A 12,528-nucleotide genomic window follows, 5' to 3' on the forward strand; every position below is an offset into this window, starting at 1 on the left:
AATAGAATATAGGAGATGGGCTCATGTTTATAAAATTTGCTCTTCTTTCTTCTTGCTTATAAAAGACCAGTTCATTTCTGAAGCTGTTGGTGGTTTGATTTTCACAAACAGGCGTCATGTTCCATTGCAAATTTAAAACAAAACAAATTAAGCAGATTAACTAAAAAGAGAGATTTCATGTTTTGCACAGTAACAGCATCTGTCTTAGACGTTTCTTCTTAGATATTTTTTTTTTAGTAACATAATCAACCCTGATTTTTTTTTTTTTCAAGGTTAATATTTGCCGTACCATGCTGGCACTCCAGCCAAACCCTTCAGATGCTTTTCATTGTAAACTCTTTTCAGAACACTGTTGAACTTCTAAACCAGTCCCATTGTGCCATGAATCCTGGTCAACACCGTCTCGACCTGCAAGCTATTTCTCTTGCATCATTTTTGTAGAAGTTCTGAAAAGAAAAACAGTGCAGCTCATGCGCATGTGCTGCTTCTGTTTGTATTTCGCAAAAGCACAGGGGTAACATATTTTCAAAATAGTGTCATGCCTGTAGAACTTGCCACTTTGCGCACTTTTTTGTGTGTTGTGCCTGGGAGCACAGTCTTTGTGATGGTTTAAGGCGAAGGTCAGATAATAACCTAACCAGAAGGACTGTAAAGGCTGGCTTCTGTGAGTGCAGAGCTAGCAGAGACGGTTCTGCCTGGGGATCCCCAAGGGAGGGGGATTTCAAACTCATTAGTAACCATTATGGACAGGGGGAGGTGAGACCAGAAACAAGAGAATAAAATGCACTTAGCAGTACAGGGGCCCTTTTCATTGAGATGGAGATAGAGAAGGGGGAATTCCTAAATATTGAATTCTCTAATTTCAGATAAAAAGTTTTTTTGTGTTTGTATTAGATTTGTTGTGGGTTTTTTTTACAGCTAATTTAAATGTTTGAAGGTTTTCTTTTAGCAGCTTTTGTTCTACATATTGCTTTTTTGTATCATTTTGAGTTTTGGGTAATTTAAATGTAGAGCAATATCCTTTCAGGTTTTTTTTTTTTTTTTTTTTTTTTTTTTTTTTTTTTTTTTTTTTTTTTTTATATTTTTTGTCTATTCGCTGGAGAACACAGGCCTAATTTAAGTAAACAAGCATACATGCATCTGTTGGTTGCCCCCACCCCTCACCCAGCCCTGAATTAATACTTCACTTTCCATTGAATAACTTGCTCTTTTGTTCTAGTAAACTATCAGAAAAAAAGATGAACAAGTGCTGTATGCAATGCAGTGATCAAAGGTCACATCCTTGAAATATGCCAGTAGCACAATGGCACTATTATAAAGCAAGAACAAGGTATGAAATCCCTAGTCTGCTTTATTTTGCAGTGGCCTAAGGAACATGTAGACTTTTTTTTTGTATGTCGATATCTCAGTTTAAGTTTAAAATATATATACAGCTCTGGAAAAAATTAAGAGACCACTGCAAAATTATCAGTTTCTCTGGTTTTACTATTTATAGGTATGTGTTTGGGTAAAATGAACATTTTTGTTTTATTCTATAAACTACTGACAACATTTCTCCCAAATTCCAAATAAAAATATTGTCATTTAGAGCATTTATTTGCAGAAAATGAAACAAAGCCATCAAACAAAGCAGAGCTGCTTGAATTTTTGTGCCAGGAGTGGCGTAAAGTCACCCAACATCAATGTGAAAGACAGGTGGAAAGCATGCCAAGATGCATGAAAGCTGTGCTTGAATATCAGGGTTATTCCACCAAATATCGATTTCTGAACTCTTCCTAAGTTAAAACATTAGTATTGTGTTGTTTAAAAATGAATATGAACTTATTTTCTTTGCATTATTCGAGGTCTGACAACACTGCATCTTTTTTGTTATTTTGACCAGTTGTCATTTTCTGCAAATAAATGCTCTAAATGACAATATTTTTATTTGGAATTTGGGAGAAATGTTGTCAGTAGTTTATAGAATAAAACAAAAATGTTCATTTTACCCAAACACATACCTATAAATGGTAAAACCAGAGAAACTGATAATTTTGCAGTGGTCTCTTAATTTACTTCTAAATCTGTTCTGTGGTTAGCATTAAACATAAAGCCACTTATGAGAGTGTTTGAAATATGCTGATGTTGGAATGCAAAGAATTGCCAAGGCCCTTATTTGCCAAGGTCTTGGTGTTGTTTAGTAGTCGATACATATTTCTGTCGGTGTGCATTGTTTGGTATATTTTAGGGTTTTGGGAGAATATAAAACCCCAGCTCAGCTGCTTGTGACCCTGGGCAGTTGCCTTTTTTGAGTTGTTAGTTGTTCAAATAGAAAGCTGGTCAATGTTAAGATGTGCATCTCATTGAGTTTAATTCCATTATGTTTATTTCAGTCACTCTTCCAAAGAGTGTCCCGACACCCATTTCCACCTCTTCCAAATCCACCAGACGGTCCATGCAGTCGCTGCAGAAAGCCGCCCCCCTGCCACCCCTGCCCGTCAGGAAGGGAGTCCGGGGGCGACGGCCCAAAAGCCAAACCATCGCCTTACTGAAAGCAGCAGCAGCAGCAGCCGCCGCAGCAGCAGTGGAACAGAAAAGCGCAGCAGCCAAAACTACCTCCAACACAGACGCTCCAAAACCCAAAAAGAAGGGCCCAAAGCCTGGGAGCAAGGTACGTCAGCAATTTGACTTTATGTTTGCTTGCTTAAATTCTTGTACACACCAGGAGCACAAGTTTGCTACTCTAGAAGTGTGTATTTGTTTGAATAAAGGCGTCTTTTAATTAAAAGGCCTTGGGTTTTCTAGTTTCAGGATTTGGTAACACGCCTTCTAATAAAAAAAAACTAGAAAAGAGTCATATAAAAATGTGTTAAATAGAAGAGTATGTGAATTTATATGTAACCTTTAAAGATGGAATTTTTATTTATTTTTTCATCTGACAACTTTTGTTCTTTGTTTTTCAGAGGAAGCCTAGAGTAGTCCAGAGCTCAATCATAATTGCGGCTCCTGCAGCAGCTTTGGAAACTAAATTTAACAGCACTCCGGTACCAAAGGACGGGCTCAATCACCTCAATACAAACCCAGCAGTCGTATCCACAGGTAAAGTTGAAAATTGGTTTACATCTTTTTTCCATGCATTATGGCACAATGGCAGTGTTATACAGTAAGAGTAGCATTGTCAATATCTGTATTATTGCAGCTGATTTTTGTTTAAATAGCCTGTTGTTGTTTTTCATATGTCTTTGTCCATGGTGGTTCCATATGTCAGGTATAAGGTCTATTATATATAATATAATATATATTATATAATGAATTATATATATATAGAAATCCCATGGAATCTACTGTTAGTGTACATTAAGCTGAAGTCCTAGAAAAAAAAAAAAAAAAAACCTTGAGAAAGTTTGAAATACAGTAAGGTTCCATGTCCTGACTCCATGGAATCTGTTGTTCTGCGCATCATTATGTATGTTTGTGTTCTGATGTTCACTAACCTAAATATAAACACGATTTATACAATGTTGAAGTCGTTGCAGGGATAGCCATTTTGGCTTGAAATGGGCAAGGACACTCCCATGCTAAAATTGATCCAGTTAAAACACGTGTTCCCAATTTCTGTTTGGACAGACCTACCATGTAGGAAAAAAAAGCATAATGGCATCTTTTTAAAGCAGCCTTCTTCAAATCTGTCACTACTTTTTTTGTTGTATTCGGTGTGTTCCACACATACTTTACTATTTACTTATGATGATATATTTATTTAGGTCATTTTTGCCATTGTGTGGGGAACTCAAACCCTGGCAAAGCTATAATTGTAACATCACTGTTACATGCTGGCTGTTGACCTATGAACTTACCTAGAAGATTAAATAATCATGTCTTTTTGTGTGTGTGTGTGTGTGTGTGTGTGTGTGGTGTATTTTCAGTGTGTGTTTATGTGAACAAACATGGGAACTGCGGGCCACACCTGGACAGGAAGCAGGTCCAGCAGCTCTCAGATCATTTCGGGCCCGGTCCCGTCAACATAGTGCTGCAGCAGGCCGTGCAGGCCTGTGTGGACTGTGCCTACCAGCCCAAAATTGTCTTTAACTTCCTCAAGACGGGACAGCACGGCGGGGAGGTCATAACAGGTACTGCTGCTCGTGTACAAAAAAACACTGTTCCCATTCCTGTGCCTGTTCCTTTATGTCATGTATGAAATATTAATGGGTTTTCTTGATGTGACTCTAACCTCTTTGTGTACAGTTCTGTTTTGACACAATAGATATAAAAAAAGCTTGCCCAGGTTGCTTCTGCATAGGTTTGAAGCATGAACCACCAGTTTGTTGTGAGAATAAAATTGATGTCATCTTTGTACAGGAACAAAAGCTTGATGTAATGGGAATTGACAAACTGAGCAGAAACCCCATTTTTAAATCAGTAAGTCTTGCATTCCCATAAGGGGTAACCAGGTGGGGTTGCTGCCAGCCAGCTCAGACCTACACTGCCATCTGTCATGCTCCTGCTGCTGGGAACTGTTTATCTTTACCAGTTGAGGATCCCTTTCATGATGGCAAGCCCTGTGTTTGAGTGTTAAATGCTTATTTTACAGGCTTGTTAATATAATAATAATAATAATAATAATAATACATTTGACTTTGTATTATAAGTAAAATGTACATGCCTATTTTATTTGTTATTCCCAGGACTTTGCAAACGTGTGTTCTTAGTAATTGTTGTTGTATAAAGCCTACTATAATTGTTATTTATAATATATATAATATCTATATATATATATATATATATATATATATATATATATATATATATATATATATATACTATAATATATATATAAACACAAAAAAAGTTAAGAAAAGAAGTGTATTCCTGTGTTTGTGTTGAGTGTTGAGGACTGTCTTGTCTCCTGTGGGCCCACAGCTTCGTTTGACGGCGGGAAGCACCAGGTCCAGCTGCCCTCTGTGAACAGTGCGTCATTCGTATTACGCTTCCTGGAGATGCTGTGTCACAGCTTGCAGTGTGAGAACCTCTTCAGCAGTCAGCCCTTCAGTCCATACCTGGGGGCCACGCACAGCCATGCTGAGTTCGAGAGGAGCAAATCAGGTACACCCGGCATTAGAACTATATGTAGTGCAGCTGTAATGACGTGTCAAATACCAAAACAGACGAAGCTATGATAAGGAAAACATAACAGGTACTTACATGTTTGGTTTTTGGGTGTTTCTTTAATGTCACCACGAGTATGGTGGTGCCGTATAGTATGAGATTTCACCCCAGCCACAGATCTGCTATATTCTGTACAAGTGGCACCTGATAGTAAGATTGTGCTTAAAAATTACATTAATGTTGTTAAACTGTGCTTTTTAGAACGGTCCAGGTTTCCCACCTTGTCCAAAAGAACTGTATGCAGTTTTACCAATTAAATTTACCATTACTTGCCTTGCGCATGGTTATTGCATTATAAGTTACCCTGAACTCCCCTTTATAATTCTGTTTAACACCTAAATGATTGGCAATTCTCATTGTTCCTTGACTTTGCAGTAAAAGAGGAGATGTCCGAAACCTTAACAATAAACAGGGGAACAAAACGTTTCTCCAAGGACTCGCCGCCCTACACTGCCGCACTCTCGCCAAAGCTCCTGAGGACAGAGGCTCACCCTTCAGAAGGTAATACGCTCGGCTAGACATGCATCAATACCTGGCCCATGTACTGAGTCTTTTTTTTTTATCATAGTTTTTTATAGATTTTTAATCTGCGGAATAGCTGTGATTTAATAAAGTTAAACGCCTTTCGTTTTAAAACAAATGTTCACTTAGAGATGATGTATTAAAGGCTTCATTAATTAGATTATTATTGTGTTTCTGTTTTACCCTCCAGAGCTAAAGATGGTACATGTATTATGGGGGTCATGTGAAGGCTTTGTGTGGTGTTTGTTCAACGCCTTCCATGAATAGTGGCTGTGTCCCTCAGACACAAGCACACCCGAATGAAGGGAGTGTCTATGATGAGGATTGTATCGCAGGTTTTAGGCACAAATGTTCCTTCCCCAAGCGGCCAATAGCTGTTCTGTAAAGAATGAGCATTACCAAAGTCCTTTGCCTCCATCCACTGGAACATGTTTGGAAATCTACAATAATTATCTAAGATGTCCAAGTGTTTTCAGGCTATCAAGTACAGTGGAGGATCAATTCGATATGAGCTTTTTCTATAATAGCTATCATTTAATAGCGTGTTAATACCCATCAACTTTGGTTACTTCAGCTTGCCATTCACAGCACATCCTTGAAAGCACTTTCCCTTACACACTAGTTTAATTAAGGACAGAGCATTATCAAGGCGCGCACACACACACAGGAGATAGTGCAGTTATTATTATATTATGTTAGATGAATCGATTCAGAACTGTTCATGAAGTCGACATTAGTAATGAAGAGAGATGCAATCGGCAACAGATTTCCTAATTAAATATCGGACAGGTAATATTTGCAATGCATTGAGGACACTTGCAGTATACAAAAGCAAGAAGCTAAATAAATGTGTACACTCTTTACAACATACCGAAAACATCTTTGTGTATATTATTAAACATAGTATTATAACTTGCAATCAATTGATTGTTGCATCTCTCTTGATAAACCGCTCTCCGTGTTTAGCAGAGACGTTGCCGCATGATGAGAGCGGGCTGCTGAAGGAGCATCGCTTTTCTGAAGAGTCCATGGACTCCGCCTCCAATTCCATGAATCCTCGCTCTACGGCCCTGAGAAACCTGGCAGAGTACCGGCCCCAGGGCAGCTCTCCCTACTACCGTAGCTCACATCTGCCTGTGGGCGCCGCCTCCAGCTCCGCCCCCACCCCGCCCCTCCGCAGGATCTCCTCGAATCCTGCGGGGGGCAGCGCCAACTATCATGAGGTCGGCATCAGCCGCATGCAGAGGAGAGTGGAAGGTATGGACTGAACTCCCCAATCAATATACTTCAGTAATGTATCTCTTTATATTTAGTGTAAACCGACATAAGCAGCATTACAGTCTATGACCAGTTGAAAGCAGCACTACCAGCTTTATTACCAGACTTGATCAGTGCTGGTCTATTCTTCAGTTCCAACTTGCATTTGGAGCTTTTCTATCTTGGGAAACAATAGATTTTAAATATTTCTAGTTAGTGCTGCTTTTATGCTGCTGTTGTTTTATTTTCAGTGCAATGCGTGCTTTTGGACATATAATGACATTAATGTATGGAGAATTGCTTTCTGTGTGCCTGTCTCAATGCTGAGTACTCTTCTAATTAAACATTTACATTCTCTGGATGTAAATTTGGTTTTGTTGTAGGCAGTTAGACCTGAACAGAGATTTCAGTGTTGGATGCACTAACTTTCATTATTTCCAGTGTGGCCAATATTGTACTCTGCTCACTATGTGTGATGGTTCTTACTGCTATGAAGTTAAAAATAGCAACATATTGGCTACTGTCATGGTTGAATATACACTTTAAAAGTATTGCTGTCCCAGAGCAACCACTATCTGTGAGAACGGAATTAAACACCTCTGGATGGCACAAGGCCCTTGACATTTTTCAGATAGGTCTGCTGCCTTAGATACTTTTGGAACAATGTTTAAGTAAGGTCCTGTGGCAGTGAAGTACCTTAGAAAGTACAAATTGCTTAATGTTTGTATGCAATAACCTTCACCTTGCTATCGGTGGCTTTTAAATTGATCAGGTATTGCATGAAGTCACAAATCGATAAAACTATAAACAGCAGTTGTTTCTAAGTCTGGGGGGTTACCAGACCATTTTAGAATTGCAAAGGGCAATTTCCACTGTTTAAACTTTATAGCAAATCCCAAGCATACCTTTTTCATACAACTGTTACCTGGGTTTGTTTAGTAGAAATGTTCAACTAATCTTCATTCACTGTCCAGTACAACATCTAATCTGGTTATTGTGCTCGCTTCATTACTACTGAAAAACAAGCTGAGAAGGAAAGCAAATCCAACATTCAGAAGCTATTTGTCCTTGAAACACTGAAATTACAATGTTTGACCAAAGGGTTGCAGCAAACAATTAGTAGACTGAATCATTTAATAATTCAAAGTCAACAAAAGCAATAAAAATGAATCCCCCCACGCCCATAACAATGGCCACTGTGTCTTGAGGATGGCTGCTTTTCTAAATTTCAATTTTGATGTTTTCAGCAAGTGTCAAGATTGTGGATTATTTGTACCTCTACCGTGCATTTCACGTTCTCAGAAAGCTCAGTATTTGAATTACAATTCTTAAAAGTAGTTTTAGCTCTAGAGACAAAGGCTTTCCTGTCTGTCTTGGCAATAAGTCACTCCTGAAGAATCATGTTCCTGCAAATAGCAGTAGGAAGTTATAAATTATATTGTAGCTCTACTACAGCTGATGAAGCTGAGGTGCTAACATTTTTCAGAAAACATTGCTATTTTCAACATGTTTTTTTTGGCAATATAGTTGAGACTATCCAGCATTTTTTAATAGTTATATTTTTATAGTTATATGTTACTAGTTGAACGGTTGGGTTCTGTGTAACGATGGGATGTGTTTTATGCAGCTGCTAGTTCCACAACAGGGCCTGATCTTCAGCTGACTGACAGAGAGACCTCCAGAGTGCCCAACAAGAACCCCTCGGTCTGGTCTATAGATGAGGTGATGCAGTTTGTGAAAGACGCAGACCCCCAGGCCCTGGCTCCACATGCGGAGCTCTTCAGAAAACATGTGAGTCACTTTCACATTGCAGTCACATTGATTCTGTGCTCTGGTGATCATTTTCAGGCACTAAAATTTGAGCTTTGCCCAGCGATACCTTATTACCATTTTAATCATTTTCAGTCTCAAAATATAGTGACTTGTCCAATTCAGCCAGGCACTATGCAGTTATTTTAAATATCTGAAGTGCTTTCAGAATTTGAAAACTTTGTAAAATTGTTTTTCTTGAATCAATAAATTCATGTTGCGTTGTTGCAAATGTGAACAGTGAAGTACAGTGCAATAGAACTGATTCAGTATAAGAACAGTATTGTGATAGATACAGTAAAGAGTACCACGCTCATGCAGAAATTGAGGCACTGTTTCAATCAAATGGCTTCCGTCTTAGGCTGGCATGTTTACACAGACCAGGCGGAGTTACAAGGCACTGTATCAACTATTTTTACAATCCAAACACAACACTTTTCCATTCAAGATTCGTTGCTAAGTCAGTGAAGAACAGTGTCATGAACTTTGTTTTTCATGGTACCGGGCGCCTGTATTAAAAATTAAACTGCATGCACAGATGTGAAGAATTCATGTTCTCGTTTTCTCAGGAAATCGATGGGAAGGCTTTGATGTTGCTGAGGAGCGATATGATAATGAAATACATGGGATTGAAGTTGGGCCCAGCTCTCAAGCTCTGCTACCACATTGAAAGGCTGAAACAAAGCAAGTACTAGCAGCTTAGTGCTGTGGTATTTCCACAGATGACTGCTCATCCAGTTCTTCTAAACCAACATAAAAATCAAGCAGTGGTGGACTCAGCTTTACCATTCTGATCCTCCTTTCAAAAAAAACAAAAAACAGCGAAACAACGCTAGCGCTGTGTCACAAAGGGATGCGTGTCAGTAAGCAAACACAACAAAACAAACAACATACTGAACTCTGGCACTGTCTCTCGCTTAACTATGAAGAACCTGTGTGAGCCATTACTTATATCTGCACAAAAAAAGAAAAAAAAAAAGATTTTCTTTTTCATGTTATATCAGTATCAGTTCAGCTGAATCCCAAAGGATAATTCTGTCTTGTGTTTACATTGCAGAAATGTTTGATTTATGTGATTCTTACAAGAGAATTGAGTATGACCCACATGGATGGATCTTTTTACACAGACAGGATTGTTTGCGTGATTCTACCACACATGGCAAGACAATGACTATTGACATTTTGTTGTATTTAATGTTTTAAAATGACTGGAGTTTTTTTTTTGTTTTTGTTTTATTTGACAAAGATGACAGGTCACATTGTATAATACCTTAAAACTGCTTTTTCATTTGGTTTAAAAATATTTCTGTGTTCTGTAGTTTGCATAGTTAGCTATGTACAAAAAACAAATATTAGATACAAAATTTGTAGTGTTTTAACAAGTCAGTAATTTTACTGTATTCAGATGTAAATACCAAACCTCTAAATAGCTGAACATAATTTAAGGAAAGCAGATAAAGGCTTGTTTATGCAGCTGTTTTCACAAAATATCAATAATAAAAAAGTATCAATAATATGGTTCAAGCTGTTTGCATTGCCAAACCCCCGTTATCTGAGACAGTTTCCGTCTCTTAATGCGCCATCGATTTACCCTCCTTATGCAAAAACTAAGCCCTCTATGCACTTTATCCTGACAAGTCTCCCTTATGTGCTTATCTCTCTCCAGCCTCTAGCTTTCTTTGACCTGGTTTAATCAGAAGGGCTGTCATTGAAACAAAACAATTATGAACTGAAGGTTTGCAATACATAAACCCCAAGCTTGTTCCAGCTTTTTTATTTATTGAAACAGACCGTGTTAAACAACCGTATGAATAGGGCTTGTGTTTTTTTAAATTTTATTTTTTTACATTTTGTTCTTAAAGAAATACATTTCAGGATATCAGATTTGTTTTAATGTCCATCCATATACTGGTGCTACTTCTTTTTGTGTTTTATCATTTTTTAGTTTATGCCCCACCCTCACTTTAAGCTGTGATAGCTTTAATAGTATCCTTTTACTGTCTCAGCCTGTGACTAAAGAAATTCCAGGTTCTGTTATCAAGCCTGGTTTTTTGGTTTTTTTATGGGTTCAATCATAAACTTCAGGGAGAAGAATGTACATTTTTTGTAGAAAAAATATTTCAAAGTAATCCTTTAATTGTAAGAAAAAAATAAAATGTTGTTCTATAGAATTGGAACAAGTCCTTTTAAAAAAATGTGGTAAAGATTTCTTACTGCCTTTTTCTACAGAGTTGCTTTTAGTTTAAAAAGTAAAAGTGATTACTTAAAGCTATATGACAGATTGCCTTGCTTAATTTTAATGTTCCTCAGGTTTAAGTAGATCTTGATTAGTAGAGAAGAATTTGTATTTGATTTTTTGTTGGAACGTAATCGGATCTTCTAAATTCAACTACATTCTGTTGACCCGCCAGCTTCATTGTGAAGATTTTACTGTTTTATTGTGCCATATGTTTTATATGCGTCATTATTAACTGCAGGTACTGGAATAACTGTTGTATTATAGATCTGCTACAGGCTTACATTCTTGTCTAAAAAGATTTGTCAAAATAATGACAATATTTTGTCTCCAGTTCACATCATGTATTTTTATAAAAAAAATAAAATAAATGGTGGCTGTTCCTTGTATATTTCCTGGGTCTGTACCTTTTTAAGATTTATCATATTTAAATTTTTCCACCTTACTAAATTCAGCAACCTCCTGCCACACGTCGTGACACCTTTCTAGCTGCAAATACTGATCAATTTGTTTGACACTCCACTGCAGTGACCCTTAAAAAAACATATTAAACTTTATTTTCCAGTACTGTATATAAAAACACACACACACATATTACTCCAGAACTTTTAATTTTCTTCTTTCATGTAACTCACCCTGCTGAATTGTTAAAAAAAAAAAACTAACCCATCCCCAGTCCTAGTATAGAATGTCTTTACTCTGATGTCATTGTATACAAAATCTTTGATTCTTACAGTACATAAAACAGCAACAGTTGACCTAGTATCTAAACAATAACGATACCTTTTTAAAAATATCAGTCTATCACTCTTGGACGTACTGTACTCTTCATCCCATGTAGTCCTTAAATACAAAGCAAGATGGATGTATACATATATGTATGCAGAGTTTTGCAAACATTTAAAGTAATTTACACACGAAAGTAATAATAAGCCATTTCACAATTATAAGATAGTGCCACCCTTGGTTGAAATCAAAAGCGGAAAGTGCAAAAAAGTCATTTTGAAAAATTGTAATGGTGAAAAACTTGAACGAAACCACATGCCCTAGGACGAAATTTTAATTATAGTGCTGCTATCCTTAACAGAGGCTTAAAAAAAAACTAAGAAAGATCATACATTTTATGCACAACTGCACAGTATTTTTTAGGTGCTATATGGATAGCAGCATCATAATTACAATTTCATGCTGGGGTTAGTTTTATGCTGTTAAATTATCCTCACAGAAAACTATCACTTGATGTAAAATATTGGCATGTGTGTTTTATACAAAAATGAACTGCAAGTAAAAGCAACTGTGCATCACAGGTGTTCCTTTGCAGTTGTGGCACTACCTTTCACAGCACAGGCTACAATACAGGTTATTCACAGGAATAATCCACTAAAAATAATGGTCAGGACTCAGTGGATTGCAAGCAAGAGGGACAGAGAACCTCTGGACAATATCCACTGCAGTCTTTGAAGAAGGAAGAGTAGGTTCAATACTTCAAGTCTGCTAAATAAATACATGTCTCGACTAAATGTAACACTTTGATTTCTGTTTTAGTGAGAGAAGTTTTA

The 12,528-nt window shown here is 37.3% G+C and overlaps 1 protein-coding gene across 1 annotated transcript in view; it reads left to right on the forward strand.

Moving 5' to 3' along the window:
* Positions 1–11,351, forward strand: part of LOC121327769 (sex comb on midleg-like protein 2) — a 29,530-nt gene extending 18,179 nt beyond the window's left edge. The window contains exons 7-14 of the mRNA XM_041271964.1: positions 2,373–2,650; positions 2,943–3,078; positions 3,906–4,109; positions 4,900–5,082; positions 5,521–5,646; positions 6,634–6,924; positions 8,552–8,715; positions 9,303–11,351. Coding sequence (XP_041127898.1) covers positions 2,373–2,650; positions 2,943–3,078; positions 3,906–4,109; positions 4,900–5,082; positions 5,521–5,646; positions 6,634–6,924; positions 8,552–8,715; positions 9,303–9,428 — 1,508 coding nt within the window. The 3' untranslated portion in view covers positions 9,429–11,351. The remainder of the gene's footprint in view (positions 1–2,372; positions 2,651–2,942; positions 3,079–3,905; positions 4,110–4,899; positions 5,083–5,520; positions 5,647–6,633; positions 6,925–8,551; positions 8,716–9,302) is intronic.
* Positions 11,352–12,528: the final 1,177 nt, after the last annotated feature.

The sequence above is a fragment of the Polyodon spathula genome, chromosome 15, assembly GCF_017654505.1.
Source record: "Polyodon spathula isolate WHYD16114869_AA chromosome 15, ASM1765450v1, whole genome shotgun sequence".
Classification (NCBI taxonomy): Eukaryota; Metazoa; Chordata; class Actinopteri; order Acipenseriformes; family Polyodontidae; genus Polyodon; species Polyodon spathula.